Consider the following 17,920-nt stretch of genomic DNA (forward strand, 5'->3'; position numbering starts at 1 on the left):
TGCCAATACGTTAGCCCTATCAAGGTACCTCGTATATAGCTCCCTCAGCTTCGGGTAACTAATGTACCCACCGTACTCCGTACCACAAATTTTCTCCGCCTCCTGCTGCGCCACACCCAAGTGCCTCATCAGTAGTGCCGCTGCCTCATGTTTCGGCATATTCTTCCCATGGCTCCGCCCCTCAATCTAAAGATGCGTCAGACATGCGACATCATCCAAGGTCACAGTCATCTTCCGCAAGGGCATGTGAAAAGTGCTGGTCTCGGGATGCCACCTCTCGCATAGAGTCATCAGCAGGGCATGAGGCACAGTGGCGTAGCCCAGGTAAACCAAATCATGTAACCCGCTCTCCCTAAGCGGATCCCAAAACCAATCCTGATTCCCGTTTGGGCGTCCGAGACTCAAGATTTTAGCCCCATGATTAATCGATTTTACCACACGCAGCTTACGAATCTGAAATAATAGAAAAATAAACATAGTTTAAACAATTTATACATTAAACAATGTAAACATTTAACTAAACAAAATTAAACTTAACAAATGCAAAAATAAAACATAACACATGTAAACCTTAAAACTAAAATGAAACGCATAACAAAATAAATTTAAATCATAATTAAACATAAAGAAAACAATAAAAGTTGAAATAAAGAAAAGAATTAAAAAAAAACACATATAAAAGTTGATATAATAATTAAACAAACACACATATAAAGGAAATAATTAAACACAAAGAAAAACCATTTAAAAAAATTACACTTACGTTCTCTGAATTATACCAAACCGGCAACGCCACATGATTGGCATAAGAGTGCAACAAAGATAGGTCGTCCGGTCCTCCAGGAAAGGAAGGGTCCACATGTAACACCTCCGGGGCAGCAGCTGCTGCAATGTTATCATCATCTCCTACATGTTGCTGCTCTGGTATATGATCCTGGTCATACCCACCATCTGTAACGTCGTGGTGTACCTGATCCTGATAATTCAGGTACTCCACCTGCTGGCTCGGATCAACCACCTGTGACTCTTCAGGTTGTGTAGCCTGAGAAGCCTCTTGCGAACTCCCTGAAACATCCACCCTCCGACCTCTACCCCTCTTTGGGATGTGGCCGCTTTGCCTCTCCCTCTCTAATTCATCGCACGCCTACCACCAATCATCTTAGATGGATCAATGAGATCCTGATCGGCCATATCTACAAAAAAAATTATAAAATTAACATCATTCAACTTATACATTCAACCACTTTATCAAACACACTAAACCTAAACTTTCACATTCAACCACTTTATCAAATAAACACATTGAACCTAAACATTATCATACACACTATCATTCACATTCAAACATAAATAATCAAATGCATTATCATACACATTCAACCTAAACATAACCTAAACTAAACATAAACATTCATCTTCGTTGAAAAATCAAAACCACATTCAACCTAATTCAATATACACTTTTTCGAATTACAATCAACATCATATCCATAACCTAAACTAACTAAATAATCAATAAAATGTTCATTGAGACATTTTATCAAACACTTTGTGTGCAAAGTATCAAACATACTCAAAATGTGTTCTTTTGCCACCATTGAAAACCACATTATACTCTAACATCATTCAATCATCAATTAAAGTCACTACATTCAATTATAAACTACATGCAATCATCAAATATTCAATTCCTACATCAACCCTAACCACATGAAAACTACCTTTTTTTTTATAAAAAAAACCTACACAAACTAACATTATAATTAAAAATGAGTCAAGATACTTACTTGTGATTAAATGGAGATGATGCACTTGATTTTGTTCAAAAATCGAAATTTGAGAAGTTGGTTGGTTTTGGAAAGCTTTTGAACACTTACAATACTCAGAAAATTGAGTTTCTGCTTCTGTTTATGTTGAGTTTCTGCTTTTGAACACTAACACTTGTTTATGTTTCCTCCATCCAGCATGCTGACATGGCTGTTAACTGCCACATGATCAAAAAAAATCATGCCACGTCATAGAGGGGGTAATTGACTATTTTTTTTTTAAAAAAAATCTGATTTTTTTTTTCTTTTCAAAATTAACATTTGTGCCCCCCACTCACCTTGCAAATATCCCCCTGAAATTTAACAATTACGTGCATATGCCCCCTCAAATTTAAAATTTACGTAGGATATACCTCCTCAAATTTATACTACTTATATGCAAATATCCCCTTCAACTTTAAAACTTTTGTACAAATATCCTCTATGTAGACTGTTTTGCTTACCGAACAAACTATTTGTTTAAGATGGAGGTTTTGAGTAGTGGTAGGTAAATCAGCCCCCTTGGTAATATTATTAAGCTGACCAAAAAATAAACAAATAAGGAGAGATTTGCTCATTGTTGCTGTTAGAAAATTGTTTGAATCATCATTAAAACCAATTGAACAAAACATGTATGTTCCTAAACAATTAAAGCAGGCACTGATAAGTCATATCATTAAAAGCTTGTAAACAAACTAATAACATACTATAATAATGAAAAACGAATGCTGATACAAGCAAATTTGGTACTACAGACCTTTTGGAGTGTCATTTTTCACTAATAACACATGCATTGATGAAATAGAAAATATGAATCCATTGTTATACATCCCCTACATGAAACTAATGAAACTGTACCTAAACTTCCACATTCAAACGTTGCAGCAACACTTACAAAACTAAACCACATAAAATGTTCATCCTGCTATTTTGGCCTGTCACATGAAATACAAAACTAGAAGACAGATTGCTTTAATCTAAATGCAGTAGTTAAATTTCATACAAATTTACATTTCTCTGATGCACTACTAAAAAATCCTCTGAAATCATTACTTAAGGACATAAAATAACAATTTAAGGACTCAAATGCCATGCGTCAGTCTTAATAATGATAATGCATGATATAACAATTTAAGTACATAAAACCAACAAAGAAATTTTCAAGGACTGAACATACCCAATTTGAGGGGTATATGCACGTAATTGTTAAATTTCAGGGGAGTATTTGCAAGGTGAGTGGATGGCACAAATATTAATTTTGAAAAAAAAATAAGATTTTTTAAAAAAAAAAAAAAATATAGTCAATTATCCCCCTGTGAGGCATGATTTTTTTTATCATGTGGCAGTGCCACGTGGCAGTTAACAGCCCTGTCAGCATGTTGGATGGAGGAAAATAACGGAGGAGGGTATTTGACTGACGTTTGATAATTTCAGGAGGGTTTTTGAAGTTTTGCAAAATTCAGGGAAGTTTTTGACGAAAGTTACAATTTTAGGGGGGTAATTGACGACTATTTACTCTATCTTTTTATGTTAAAGTAGTCTTACCTCGTATACAATGGAACATAGTCAGGTCTCTGAGCTTACATTTAAAATTTAGTTTATCACGTTTTGAGGGTTTAATCCTTTGCGTTAAACTCTACTTTGTTGGTCAAATATGTTTAACTAGTGTGTTAACCCGTGCAATGCACGGGTGATAGACTATTATTTTTCAATCTCAAATTGTTTTATTTTATTTATTTATTAATGAAAAGTATCTACGCACCATGAATTTTTAAATATGTCAGTATTTTTGGTTAAAAATAATGTTAGTATTTTTTTGCCACAATGATGACAAATATGTGTCACATGTTTTTATGTTTATCAGTGATAAATATATGTCCCGTGTTTTTATGTATAAATGAAAAGTATATTTATGGGTTTCAGATCGTCATCGATGAAGCGCCGCATCGGCTGTCCTGTTAGAGTCTTGCTTTGTGTGGATTCTATTGTGGTCACTGGTTTCGTTCAACGTCGTTATTGTCTTGTAGAGCTATGATGTTGACGCATTTATGAGTTAGTCTCGGTCTGGATTTTGCTATTTTTTTTCATTTTTGTTTATTGGCGTTTATTTTCGTTTTGTTTCGTGGAGATGAAGATGGGTGGTGACTTTGTTTCGACTCTGTGATTTTGTTTGAAAATCTTAAGTCTGATTTTCTGGATTGAAGGTATGGGTTCTTTAGTTCTAGCATTGTTGGATGCATAGCTCGATTCAACATGACTGGTTTTATCCTGATGTTGCTCGAAACAGCTAGGTGCGTAGATGCTCTGTGGTTGATGGTAGTAGTCGTTCATCATACCTAAAATATTGTATCCATTGTGGTTTCTTCTTGCATCGTTGATGGACAATGGTAGATTTATGTCGTTTGTTCTTCCCTTGATCTGGACTGCGACTAAAGTTTCAAGACCACAGCGACTTTGTGGATTTGGTTCGTAATTGGTTGTTTTGACTCGAAAGGACGTTTATGGTCTTCTGATACTTTGAAGATAGTTGTTGGAACTTGGGTCGTTTCTGTGTTGGCAGACAATCGTTGGATTGTCGCGCCCCTACGTGAGTTCGCTAGATTGTACGTGGCAATGGTTGTTTATGACCGTTCTTTTTTATTACCATTTTTATATTGAATTGTTGGGTTTTACTTTTGTGGTTTACTAGGTCAGGTCGTTGGCCCTCAACCCAAGTCTTGTATTTCCTTCTCTTGATAAAAGCTTGTCCCGTATTTTTTTATATTTATCAATGACAAACATATAATTTTATTGAAAAATAATAGTCTCTTATTTATTTCAAAGATATTTATTATTATTGAAAAATGCTTTCCCTCGATGTTTTTTATTTTATTTTATATTTATCGGTGATGATATTTATCTCGTATCTTTTAGTTTTTTATTTTGACAAAAAATTCATATGCAAGAAGCAATGTAGTCATTTGAGATTGTAATTTTTCAATCAATACAAAATATATCTTATAAATAAATAAAAAATGGTGTCATTAAAAAAAATTGTCTTAAATGGTGTAATTGGACTATGACTTTTAAGATTCAACCTTACATTGCAACATGTAACTTTTCTGTTAAATTTGATTTTGACATGCCATATGTATTGTTCATTTTAAACATTCTCAAATGTATGTATAGAGGATTTTATTTTAAATAAACACCACAATTTACGGCCTTAAGCAGTATTCTTATTCTTTTGCTCGAATCGAAACCTTTATGAGTTGGAAGGCTTTCAACTCAATGGAATAGTCGGATGCTCAAAAATGAATTTTAATTTTTCAAAACTGATTTTAAACTAGATTAATAATTTTAATTTTTCAAAATTGATTTTAAACTAGATTAATAATTTATGAAACCAATTTTAGAGATAAAAACGGGTTTTTTTACCTTTCATTGAACTGAAACCTTAAATTGCAACATTCATTTAACTAAATTATTGAAGAAGGTAGTGGTTCTACCATTTGTTCACAGAGGGGCGGATCTGGACATAAGAAATTAGTGAGGCTAATTTTTTTGTCGACTAACTAAGAGACATCATAAATCATTTAATTTTAAATAAATGAGATGAGAAACCATTCAATTTCAATCTAAATGTGGATAACAAAGAACGTGAGACCGCACGTCCAGAGAGGAAAATGATAAAACTTGGTTGAGAGGAGAGGTGAGGGTGAGGTCATGAGGAGAGGAAAGAAGGGTGAGAGAATCAAAAACATCTATACATGAGTTTACAATTACATTTTTTTTTTTTGAAAGGTACATATATGTTGAAATACACAAGTCTACATATAGCTTTCCAATGCTTGCATCAATTTTGGTTTCATCACAGCCACAGCTTCTCTATAATTTGCCAAGCAGTTGTAGCATTAACTTGCCAAAGAACTCCATAAAAATCCAGCACACATGACAAATTATCCTCATAACGATGGCCTACTTCAAAACACAGTAGCAAATCTGCTCCTAATCCTATTCAAACTGAGACCTCATGAGACAGAGATATGTCGTGTCGTAGAATGCATCAGTATCCAGCAGATTTTATTTAAATGTATATGTTGGTAGAAAATAGTTCAGGTAATTCTTAGACAAGACAAATTTTTTCAGTGTAACATGTTAGTTCAATAATCAACTTCGTACAACATGAATATCACAAGAAGTACACATAACTTGCCTTGTAAGTTTTAACACAAATTCATTACTATGAAATATAAATTGTTTTTTTGTGTAGGCCAAAAACCAAAACAACATTTATCTACATCTTGGTATTAGTACTCTGCAGTATTTTAGTGTCAAAAGCAATACAAAGACTAAAATCAAATAACTCATGCCTTTTAACTGCAGAAAGAGAAGAAAAGAAAAAAAACAGACATGGTGAATCCAAGTAAAATTCATAAAAAAGAAACACAAAAATCAAATGAAATCTACTTTAATCATCTAGCATCAGCAGAAGTGAAAGAGTCAGCAAATCCAGTAGGCCTCACTGCAATACTTCCTTTACTATCTTCAAGACTAGCAGCACTATAGCTAAACTCACTGCTTTCTGCATCCTTCCAAATTTTCAACAATTGAGGAAGTTGTCGAGTGTCTTCAACAGCAGAATAGCAATCGAATTCATCATCAACTGGTCGCCATTTCTCCACTAGTGCTGATAGTACATTGACAGCATGACTCATATCTGGCCTATGGTATGCTTCCCTAGCAGTGCAGTGTCCAGCAAGTTCTGCTACAATAGTTATACTTTCATGTGTTTCGTCGTTTGGTTCCAAAGCTGGATCAAGGGCAGCCATAAGCTTTTCTTTGTTAGATTTAATTCGCCAAAACCATTCGGCCAAGTATCGGATTTCCTCTGACCGGCTCTCATCAAGTGCCGTTAGTCCGGTTAGAAGTTCCATTAAAACCACGCCATAGCTGAACACATCAACTTTTGTGGTGATTTTCCCCATCACTGAAAAACATTTAGACAAACATGCTATGCTGAGACGCCACACATTGATAAGTACGATAATCACTATGATGCAATGTTGATTTTTGTTTTTTCCATAGAAATGAGACATTTTACACACTACCTAGAATTTTCTATTTTAACAACATTGTAAATGAACATAAACCAGCAGAAACTACATGCTGATACTGAAAAGAATGTAGTGATTCCACAATTAATTATATGCTGTCAATGCTCAATTGCTACAACTATTTCTTAGTTAGAAATTAGAATGAAGACAAGATTTTAAGCAAGGTTATACCTGCATATTCAGGGGCAAGATAACCAAATGTTCCAGCAAGTTTGGTTACCACAGATTTTTCACCATTCGGGGCAAGTTTTACAAGACCAAAATCCGAAACTTTTGCACGAAAGTCATCGCCTAGTAGAATATTAGAGGACTTGAGATCTCTATGGATAAAGGTCTCGCGAGCGAGACCGTGAAGATATTCCATTCCTCTAGCAACATCTAGGGCTATTACAAGTCTTTGTGCCCAAGACAACGGCTTGAACTCGAACTTTTTCCAATGAAAAAGATGCTGACTTAGAGCCCCAAGTGGCATATACTCATAAACTAAAAGTCTCTCATTTCCTTCAATGGAATACCCCAAAAGAGATACCAAATGTCGGTGACGAACCTTAGAAAGAACATCTATTTCAGATTGAAACTCATCCAATGCCTTACTTCCAATAGCTCCATTCTCCATTCTCTTCACTGCTATATTGGTTCCATCTTCTAATTCCCCCTTGTAAACAGTTCCAAATCCACCGCGGCCTAGTTCATTTTCCGATGCAAAATTGTTTGTAACCTTGCGTAGCACTTGCACTGATATAACATGGTTACCAGACTCAATAAAGTAAGAGTTTTGAGTTTCACCACTTAAGCTACTCAGAGAACTTGTCCCAGTTTTTCCTGATAAGCTTCTAGTGTTATTGCTTGAAACAGCAATTTTAAATACATTGTTCGAATCAGACGGATCTCGAGGGTGAACCACAATCGAACTCGGCACGTCCAATGAGGTTTTCTTGTTCTTGAAGAAACATAAAAAGAGATAAAGAACCACAAAAGCTACAACTGCAAACACTGCAACTCCAGCCACTGTTGCTACTGTCTTGAAACTTTTGTGATTTGAGCTTGGAACTAGCTGATTAAGTGAAGATGGAGAATGTGAAGGGTTTTTTGCCGAACTCGGGCCACTAATAGTAGGACTAACACTCCCTCCAGTTTGATTATTAAGAAATGGGTTACCAACAGTAATAACCTTCACACCATCATGAAAATCCGGTAACGGAGATTCAAGATTATTGTCACTTAAATCCAACAACTTCAATGATTTCAATTTAGTAAAATCACTAGGAACTGTGCCGGTTATATTATTTCCAGCGAGCCTAATTTCAAGAAGTGAGTTTAACTTAGCAAGTGAAGGACTTAAACTACCATTAAGCTTATGTTTTGGTAGATTAATTATAGATACAGAGTTTGAATTGCAGCTTAATCCAAACCATGGTCCTGTACTACTTGTGCATGGTTTATTACCTGACCAATCGGAAATTAGAAACAACGGATAATTCAGATTGTTCAGAAAATCAAGCAGTGCAGTAACTTCTGGTGAACATTCAAGTCCTGGCTCAGTTTGACAAAATAGATTATCATCATAAGTAAAGTTTGCAGCTTTAAACTTTGGTATTGGACCCATTAGCATATTATTGTTCAAAACAAGTAAATCAAGATTCATTTCTGCTAAGGATTGTGGAATCAACCCAACAAATTGATTGCTATTGACATTGAGTTCCTTCAAAGAAGTGAGATTTCCAATATTGTATGGAATTGTACCTGAAAACTTGTTTCCATGTAGCCAAATCTGTGTTAAGAAAACCATTGAAGCAATAACATCAATTGAACCTGTAAAACCACCTTCTCCTTCTTGGTTATTCAACCACAGAACCTGAATTGAAGATTGAGCAAAAGTAGCCGGAATCGGACCCGAAAATTTGTTGTTTGAAAGCCTTAGATTTGTGAGAGATGGCAATGTGCCTAGAAAATCAGGCAATGAACCAACCAAATTACAATGAACCAAAGAAAGATTAGTTAACTGAACCGATTTTTCCAAATCCAAAGGAAATAACCATCCATTAGTACTAACATTGAGTTGATTTTCCTCCAAAGACAAAACCCTAAGGCTTGTTAATCCATTGAAGAAATCAAAAGGGATAGCTTCAAATGAATTGTAATCCAAGAAAGCGAATTCCAATTTTGATAAACCGCGAAAACTAGGCAACATTCCGGTAAGATTGTTTCGTTGAAGACCTAAATTGTAGAGTTCTGAGAGTTGGTTAAAGTTTTGTGGCAATGTTCCTCTAAGACCAAGATTCTTAGCTTGAATCTGAGTGACTCTATCATCAGAACAAAACACATAAGGCCATGATGGAGGACCACAAGGATCATTGTTACCTTTTTCTGGCCATTTCAAGAGCTCTGGATTTTCCATCCCTTTTCTAAAATCATTCAAAACTTTTAGATCATTAGGATTTGTAGCACCAAAGCATATTGTAATGATTGAACAAAAACATATCAACTTGGAAATTTGTTCTATCAACATAACTCCCATGATTGGCCTAAAACAAATAACAACCAAACATTAACAAGGAAGTTTTCTCCTAGTAAAATCAAAACCTTGTATGTGACAAATATCAATGTCTAATTTCTATGACCTTGAGACATTCAAGAAAGAAGTTCAAGATGAGTGTAAAAGTGAGTGCTAGCCTAGGTAGTTATTGTTACCTAAAGTGTGTATAAACAAGAGAATATTTTGCTTTATTGAGGAAATGTTGAATGGAAGAGTGAGAAATGAAGTTGCTGAAGTTGGAAAAAGAGAACAAGAGAATGTGATTGTAGAGTGCCTTCAACTTTAGCAATTTTTTTCCTTTCTTTTTTCAGTTTAGTCTACCATGACTGTCGCTGAAGAAACCTTTGCTTTTGCTTTATTTATTTATTTTTTTATATTTTATTATTCTCAGATTTTTTTCTTTCTAACAATAATTCTCAAAGTTCATTAACTAGCTAAGTTATATTTTGCATTTAAGAAATAGTATAATAAATACGCACATTGACGATGTAAAATAGTTTTATAAATATCCATTGAACGAAAATCCATCATAATCTTAATTACGTTTATTACCACGTAATTTATTTTTATTGAACATTTGTATAAAACTAGTTTACTCGAGTCTCTTTAACACGCTCCTTCTTAAAGGGGATTAAACATCTAAAGTGTGTTCGATGGAGTATATAATTTCTATTTAATCCTTAAAAAAAAAAAAAAAAAAAAATCTGTTTAAAACATGGAGTATGAATGAAAGATAGGAAAAGGAAGTGTTAACAATAATTTTGTCGCATTGGTTGAGATTACCAAGTGGATGATATTCCTCCACATAGAAATTAAGTGGGTCCATTTTGTCTTCCTTTAGGATATTTTCTATAAAAAAAAAAAAAAACAATGTGGTCCTAGGAGGCATTTGTAGTGCTTTTGAGGCGTAACATCAGAAACATTGTATTGCTCCCATTCCATGAATTAATGACCACCGTAAATAATAATGGACAGTAAAAGATATTAAACTCAACTTGGGCATACTGGCCTATTTTCTTTATAAATTGTTGACGATGTTTACCCTATTCTTCGGTCTTTGTTTGTCATTGATACTGGATGCATTTGTATCCAGCTCTCTACTGCATGATAATATTTCATTTCTGATAAAAAATAAAAATAAAAAGTTTAATTAATTTGGTTTAAAAAATATTATATAGTCAACCGTTTGTGTCTAACGGAAAGGACTAGACTCTTATACATATTGTCACAAGTTCATGTTTGAATTTCGGCTGACATGCACGATGTCCATATTCAAGACGTCGTTGAACAATAAATATGGACACACATTTTTTTGTTGGAATTTAAACTTTAGTTCGTCATATTTGTAGAAGACTAGTGTCTTTCCATATTTGATTATTTTCTATAGACTAGTAGTATATCGTTTAATGTCTTTTTTAAAGAAAAAGATGAAAACAAAATAATGTTTTGCAATTGTTAATTAAAGTAAAAATAATTTAGTTTAATAAATATTACTTGATCAGTCCCGTAATTATTGACATATTTAATCATTTCATTTTATGCAGATTAGAAAATATATAAATCGTTCCGTGAGTATAGCTCAGTTTGTAGGACAATGCATTATTATATGCAGGGGCCGGGGTTCGAACCTCGGACACCCCACTTATTCATTTTATAAGGTGAATTCTATCCACTAAGTTACCTGACAAAAAAAATAAATATATAAATCAAATATAGAGTGGATAATGCTTGTAAAATAAATAATTTCATTAAACTATTGATGTATTTATCAACATCATAAATTAAAATTAAAAGATGTTAAATTGAAAGTGGATCATGCAGTATTAAATATAATGTCCAATTAAATAAAAAATAATAATTAATATCAAAATGAAAGTTGAGGGATCAATCATTTTAGTACAACTTTTTATAAATAGATTATTTTTTGCATGATAGAGAATGTAAGATTTTAAAATATAATTAGATGCTTGAATTTTATTGCTGTTAAACCTCCTCTTAGAAGAATATAAAACTCTTCTCTTAAATTTATTCACACATAAGAATATTGTAAGATCAAACCATAATTGCATGCAAAAGAAACCAGACAGATACCCATTATGGTAGTACTGTTAGTTTTGAATGTTGACTTCTTTTCTGCGTACCAAACCAAAAAAGAAACAAAAATGGTCGGTCTCAATCTCAACTCTAATCTAGATTATAGGCTTTGATGGTGGGAGCTCAATTTTAAGAAAAGCTCCGCTGATGTCGGTGTTCAAATACCTTTTAAAATATGATTACTCCAAAAGATTTTGAAGTTACGTTTTTCCTTGAGGTTTTGTGCGGGGTAATTATATTTTTAAGAGTAAACCCTTATTTGGGTCACTTGAAAGTGTACCTCGCAATTAGACACATTTCTGAATCAAGAAAACGAACTAAAAACTTCCTCAATGTCTGTTCCGTTAGTCATACACGTTCAAAACGTTAAACTTCTGTTAAATCTAATGATGTGTCATTTAGTATGGCCATGTCAGATGCTTACATGGGATGTCCATGTTGGTGAGGGACGAAATTGATAACAAAATCCCTTTGAACTTCTGAAAAAAGAAGAAGAAACTCAAATCTTCATCTTCTTCCTTCATTCATTCCAAGATTAGAATCACCCGGGTTTTTCTCAAATCTCACATCTCAAAAATCAATATTTTTTCATTTTTCTTAGATTTCACCCAACAAACTAAAGATTGGTGTAGAAATCTTCGAAAATGTTTTCTTTCTCTGGACTTTACAACATAAAAGGAAATCAATAAACACCAACAACACAAACACCACAATCACATACACGACGAAGAAAATGAAGAACCCTACATATGAGAGTTGACGTTGTTGGTTTTCAGAAAGAAGATAATGGTGTTGCTGTTGATGTTTAGTTTTGAGAAAGATGATGATGGTTCGATTTCTTGATCCAGGGACATATTTGATAGCGAGGTACACTTTTAGGGACCCAAATAAAGCTTTACTCTTTTGTTTCTGGTACCACAATTGGAGCTTGGTGGGGGTTTGAAAAATGAGGGTTTTATGGATTTGAACTGACTGAAGGAACTACCGTCCCCCCCATTCACTCACTCATCTTCATTTCTAAATTGAATTTCGGATTGGAGGTTTACTTGTTGTCTGTTTTAGATGCTTTTAGGTTTTTTTTTCTTTCTCATTTCAGCTTCAGATTTGCATTTTCTTTTTCAACAGATTTGTCTCCTTTCTGTTTTTACAACAATAGTCATCATGCAATTCAGGCATGGGTTGAGATTTTTGCTTATTTCAAGTGTGGTTGAAGTGAATTTAGGCTTGGTTATTATGTTATTTCTTATCTAGTTTAAGTTGTCTTATGAGAAATAATGAGCTTCCAATTAGTGCATGATGTAAGATTTTTACATGTATTAAAACTATTTACATGTGAGTATAATAGGATCGTTTCCGCAGGGAGTTGCGTATTTCATAAGCATTTTCACAATATTTGTCACATTAAGTGTTTGAATATAAATTGTTTGTTTGTGTAAAACTATTTTCCTATTCGACATAAAAGTAAAACGAGAAGAGATAGGGCAATTTCGCTTGGGGTCAGAGACATCAACCAAGCGTAACAGCTGAAATCTCTCGATCGATTAACGGATTCTAGCTTTTTAAACGATATTATCACAATCACTCGTGTCCAAATGATATCGTTATTTCTAAGGGAAAACATCGATTTCCTAAACATTTAAACGATCACAAAGTCGATTGGATAGTTTAATCGACGATTTCCCAACGGATTAAATTACCCAAAAGCATTAAGTTCTAGATTAAAAGTGATTATCAAATATTAACATCCATGCCTAGAGTGATAACTTAAGATAGATTGTTATTCTATTTCTAGATTCAAAAGTATGTGTCCATATCATTTTAAATCTCAATAAAACAATAAAAGCAAGAATAACAACAATATTGAATAAATAGCTAGAACCATATATTAAATGATCAAAAGATTACATAATAGCTTGTTTGAATACCTCAAAACCCACAAGGGTAGATGTAGCTACATATGTCTATGATAGCTTTGCAAAGGATGAAGAAGAGATGAAGATTCAATGACAAGATCCATGATGTCTCAACAAATCTTGGCTTAAGTCTACTCCTAACTACCTTGCTTTGTGTTTCTCTCTCTAAAAAATGCCCTAACCTCTGTCTAAAAATCAGAAAAAGTCTAATGAAAATGTTAAAGAATGGTTGAAAAGAGAAGAGAAAACTATTTATATGGGTTATCTCTGCGCAATTTCGCTAATAGCTAAATATTTCGCTATTAGCGAAATTCTGAAAATCTTCTTCTGCTCTAATGAGATGGCTCCACGTGGCCCTTATCCACTTGATCTTCTTGAGTTTCGCTGCAACTTCACCAATGGCGAAACCTCTCTGTGAGTTTTTCGCTATCAGCGCAATATTCGCTAATAGCGAATTTCTTCAAAACAGCTTCTATGACTTCGCCAATAGTTCGCCAATGGCTAAGTCTCTCTGAAACATTTTCGCTATTAGCGAAATATTCGCTAATAGCAAAATTCTTGTGAACTTTGGCATTTCTTTATCCTGGCTTGTATTTTCCTGCATAAATTGGGCAAAATCAGGCATGTAAAGCATAAATGGTAAAAATGCAACAATTGATAGCTTTTCCTTAGATAACTTGCAAAACAAGCCACTAAAATGCCTAGATTAACACATAAAATATGTTGCTTTTGAGCACTTATCAGTGCCCTGTGATGTTGTAATGTTGTGGTGTGTTAAAATTGGAATTTCGTTTCTATTTTTTATTCGTCTTTTCTCAATTGATTTCAATTGTTTCTTTTGTTGTTAATTTTTTGGGTTTTTTAAATCTTTCTTGAATTTGGTTATAGAGTTTTGAGAAAATTTAGAATTTTTTATGTTGATGATGATCTTGAGTCGTTGGGTTGTGGATTTTGAGTTGGAGATGAAGATGAAAATAAGGAGGAAGAATCAATTTCGATTTTGATTTTTTGGTTTATTTGTATGAATATGAAAAATTATGGGCAGAAATGTTGGACAGAATGAGTTTATGAGTTGTGTTGGAGAAGAAGAAGTAATTGGAGGTGTTGGAGAAGATGAAGACAAGAACATAATTCTGGTCATTTTGGTCCCTCGTCTACATGGAAAGCCAATACAGCAGCTGAAGTGGCATGTGTAACGAACACATCATCACCGTTAATATCAAGTTAACGTTTTGGATGCATTTGACTAACAGAACAGACATTGAGGGAGTTTTTAGTTTGTTTTCTTGATTCAGGGACGTGGCTGATAGCGAGGTGCACTTTCATGGATCCAAATTAGGGTTTACTCTATTTTAAAAGGAGGTATCTAGTTAGAGTGATTCGGGAAATAAGTTCTGATAATCCGTAGTTTGATCGTGAGATAAGTAGAGTTAATAAGAGTTGTTCCATTCAAAAATTAAACTCAAATTCTTTTAAATATTATTTTTTTTGGTAGAATTCATTATCCATTTGAGTCTGATTGGTTAGTTTTTTTTTCTTCCATGAAAGTAAATTTACCTCAAATCGTTATCAATAGCGTGAGCAATAAAATATCATCACATAGGATCAGTGTATGATGGGTCAATACATTAAACTTGTCTATAAAAAAAACTCTACCAAGAAGTTTGAACAGAAAAATAATAAAAGAGAAAAATACAATCCTAAATTATAAAACAAAACTTTGAGATATCTCTCCTGAACTATGAAAGTTATACTCGGTTAAAGATTCTAAAATATATATGGTTATAGTTATTAGATTTTTCAAGTGAGATCATAAGCTTGAGCTCCGTTTTGTAGAGAAATATTAATGCTATTAGTGTCATTCTGTAAGGATGGCTTACCAGGTAATCATGGAAAGGCATAATGTTAAAGAGTTTATGCAAAATCTGGAATAAGCTCATACCTTTGATTATGGGTGGGCATGGTTCAGTTAACCATATTAACCGAACCGAACCGAACCGAAATGTTGAAATGGTTTGAAATAACCGAACCAAACCGTTTAAGGCTTTGATTATATCGATGTTTGTTTGACGGTTTCTTCAAAATAAAATAATGACAAAAGATAATTTAATAATTAGGGGGTGTGCTTAAGGCGGATAGATCTTAATGTCCCTTTGATTTACATTTTATTGAAGTTGTTGAATTTTGTATAGAGTTCTACATTGCTTAGATTTTTAGATTGTTGAGTGTATAAATATGCTTAGACATTCCAATAATTTGAGATATTTGTAGATTTAGATTGTATAAATAATAAATGTATTTAAACAATAAAAAACTTAAGGTATCTTTTGAGATGAGATTCATTTTCATTTAACATTTTATACCATTGTGCATTTTACTCTTAAGTTTGGTATTTTCCTTTTGATAGGTTTGGAGTAAGAGCTAATGTTCACAAAAGAAAATACCTATATCAAGAGTCATAGAGTAATCAAAAACAAAATTTTCGCTGTCATCGTAGACCACACAACCACAAGAAGCCTTAGATCCCAAAATTAACCATCACTATTGATTTTAATTTTATCAAGCAATTTAATGTCTAAAAATTCATGGGACTAAACCATCAAAATTGATTTTAACATAACGTTCGTTTGAGTATGTTAGTTTGTTTTAATTCAAGTTTAGTTTCAGTGATAATCACAATCAGTGGTTAATCACAAGTTTGTTTTAGTTTGTTATGAAGTTTGTTACAAGTTTGTTAGAGGTTAGCAAATAAGGTTGTTAGAGTTTGTTACATTGCTTGTGCTTCAAGCAACGTTTAGACTTGTATATAAGACCATTATCTTGTACATTCATTATATAGAATCAATAAAGATCATTTACAATTTTCATCATAACTTTCTTCTCTCTCAATTCTCTCTCTAATTCACATAAAACCTTAGAATCAGAAACTGCTTCTGAACAGTGCTTCTGAACAACTGCTTCTGAACAGTGCTTCTGAACAACTGCTTCTGAACACAGCTTCTGAACAAAGCTTCCGCTTCTGATTTTCTGCGCTATCAAATTGGCATCAAGAGCCTTTGGTTTCGTTCTAAGGGGTAATCAAGATCTTCAATCACGCAATTTGTAGAAAGAAACGCTGAAGGAATCACCATGAATGGTAGCAGCAGTTTCAACACACATCTTCCAATTCTTGAAGCACGCAATTGGGAAAGATGGAGTGCAGTGATGAAGAATCTGTTTGGAGCACAAGATTTGTTGGAAATTGTGCAGGATGGTATACATGAATTAGCTGCGAATGCTACTGAGGTGCAAAGGAACGCACACAAGGAATTGAAGAAGAAAGATTGCAAGGCTCTGTTCTTGATTCAACAAAGTCTTGATGAAGGAAACTTTGAAAGAATCTCAAAATCACTGAGTTCAAAGGAAGCATGGGACATTCTTTCAAAGTATCATGAAGGTGATGATAAAGTGAAGTTGATTAAGCTTCAATCTCTGAGAAGGAAATTTGAGCTGATGCAAATGGAAGATGATCAGAAGATTTCTGAGTACATCTCTAAACTCATCAATCTTGTGAATCAGATGAAGGCTTGTAGTGAAGCTATCACTGATCAACAGATAGTTGAAAAGATTATGAGGACCCTATCTTCAAGGTTTGATTTCATTGTGGTGGCAATTCAGGAATCAAAAGATGTTAAGACATTGAAGATTGAGGAGCTGCAGAGTTCATTAGAAGCTCATGAATTGATGGTTTCAGAAAGAAGCAATGAAAGATCAATTCAACAAGCCCTGCAAGTTCAAACTATCAAAAAGGATGATTATGATAGGAAGAACTTCAAGAAAGGGAAGAAAAACTCTAAGGGAGGAAACTGGTCTAAAGGCAAGAACAATGGATCTGATAAAGGTGAATCTTCAAAGGAAGGAAATTCTAATCAAAAGAAGAAAGTTGATAAGAAGAAGATTCAGTGTTTCAAATGTGAGAAATTTGGACACTATGCCTCTGAATGCTGGTCTGGTAAAGGAAAGCAATCAAAAAATGATGAAGAGGAAGCCAAAATTGCACAAGATGATTCAGATTCTGAATCATTATTCATGATGGTTACAACAACTAGTAATGAGAGCTGCAATTCAGAAAGTTGGTTCTTAGATACTGGTTGTTCTAATCACATGACAGGAAACAAGACATGGTTAAGAGAAGTGGATCCTGGAAGAAATACAAAGGTGAAGCTTGCAGATCATAGAGTCTTGGTTGCAGAAGGAATGGGGAATATTGCTATTGAAGGAAAGAATGGGAAAGTGGCAATAATTGAAGAAGTTCTCTATGTTCCTGGAATGCAGTGCAATTTGCTGAGTGTAGGTCAGTTCATTCAGAAAGGATACTCAGTTACTATGAAGGACAACACCTTTAAGTTGTTTGATAATCATCAAAGGTTAGTTTTGAAAACTCCTCTTGCAAAGAATAGAACTTTTCAGACCAATATGAAAGCTGTAGAACTGAAC

General features: G+C 33.8%; 1 protein-coding gene across 2 annotated transcripts; it reads right to left on the minus strand.

Moving 5' to 3' along the window:
• Positions 1-5,986: 5,986 nt before the first annotated feature.
• Positions 5,987-9,788, minus strand: LOC11412920 (receptor protein kinase TMK1). Of its 2 annotated transcripts, XM_039830738.1 has the most exons (3): positions 9,593-9,788; positions 7,073-9,426; positions 5,987-6,774 (listed from the first exon to the last, which is right to left on the minus strand). In XM_039830738.1, exons 2-3 carry the CDS (start codon positions 9,417-9,419, stop codon positions 6,260-6,262), a joined length of 2,862 nt encoding a protein of 953 aa, XP_039686672.1. In that variant the 5' UTR covers positions 9,420-9,426; positions 9,593-9,788; the 3' UTR covers positions 5,987-6,259. The 2 variants fall into 2 exon arrangements, with proteins under 2 accessions (XP_039686672.1, XP_003596879.2); XM_003596831.4 differs by having other exon boundaries at positions 7,073-9,788.
• Positions 9,789-17,920: the final 8,132 nt, after the last annotated feature.

The sequence above is a fragment of the Medicago truncatula genome, chromosome 2 (genome assembly GCF_003473485.1).
Source record: "Medicago truncatula cultivar Jemalong A17 chromosome 2, MtrunA17r5.0-ANR, whole genome shotgun sequence".
Taxonomy (NCBI): Eukaryota; Viridiplantae; Streptophyta; class Magnoliopsida; order Fabales; family Fabaceae; genus Medicago; species Medicago truncatula.

Coding starts and splice junctions, on each gene's coding strand:
- LOC11412920 (XM_039830738.1), bottom strand. CDS start 9,419: ATGGGAGTTATGTTGATAGAACAAATTTCCAAGTTGATATGTTTTTGT. Junction 6,775..7,072: donor TCTTGCCCCTGAATATGCAG/GTATAACCTTGC, acceptor AATGTTTTTCAG/TGATGGGGAAAATCACCACA.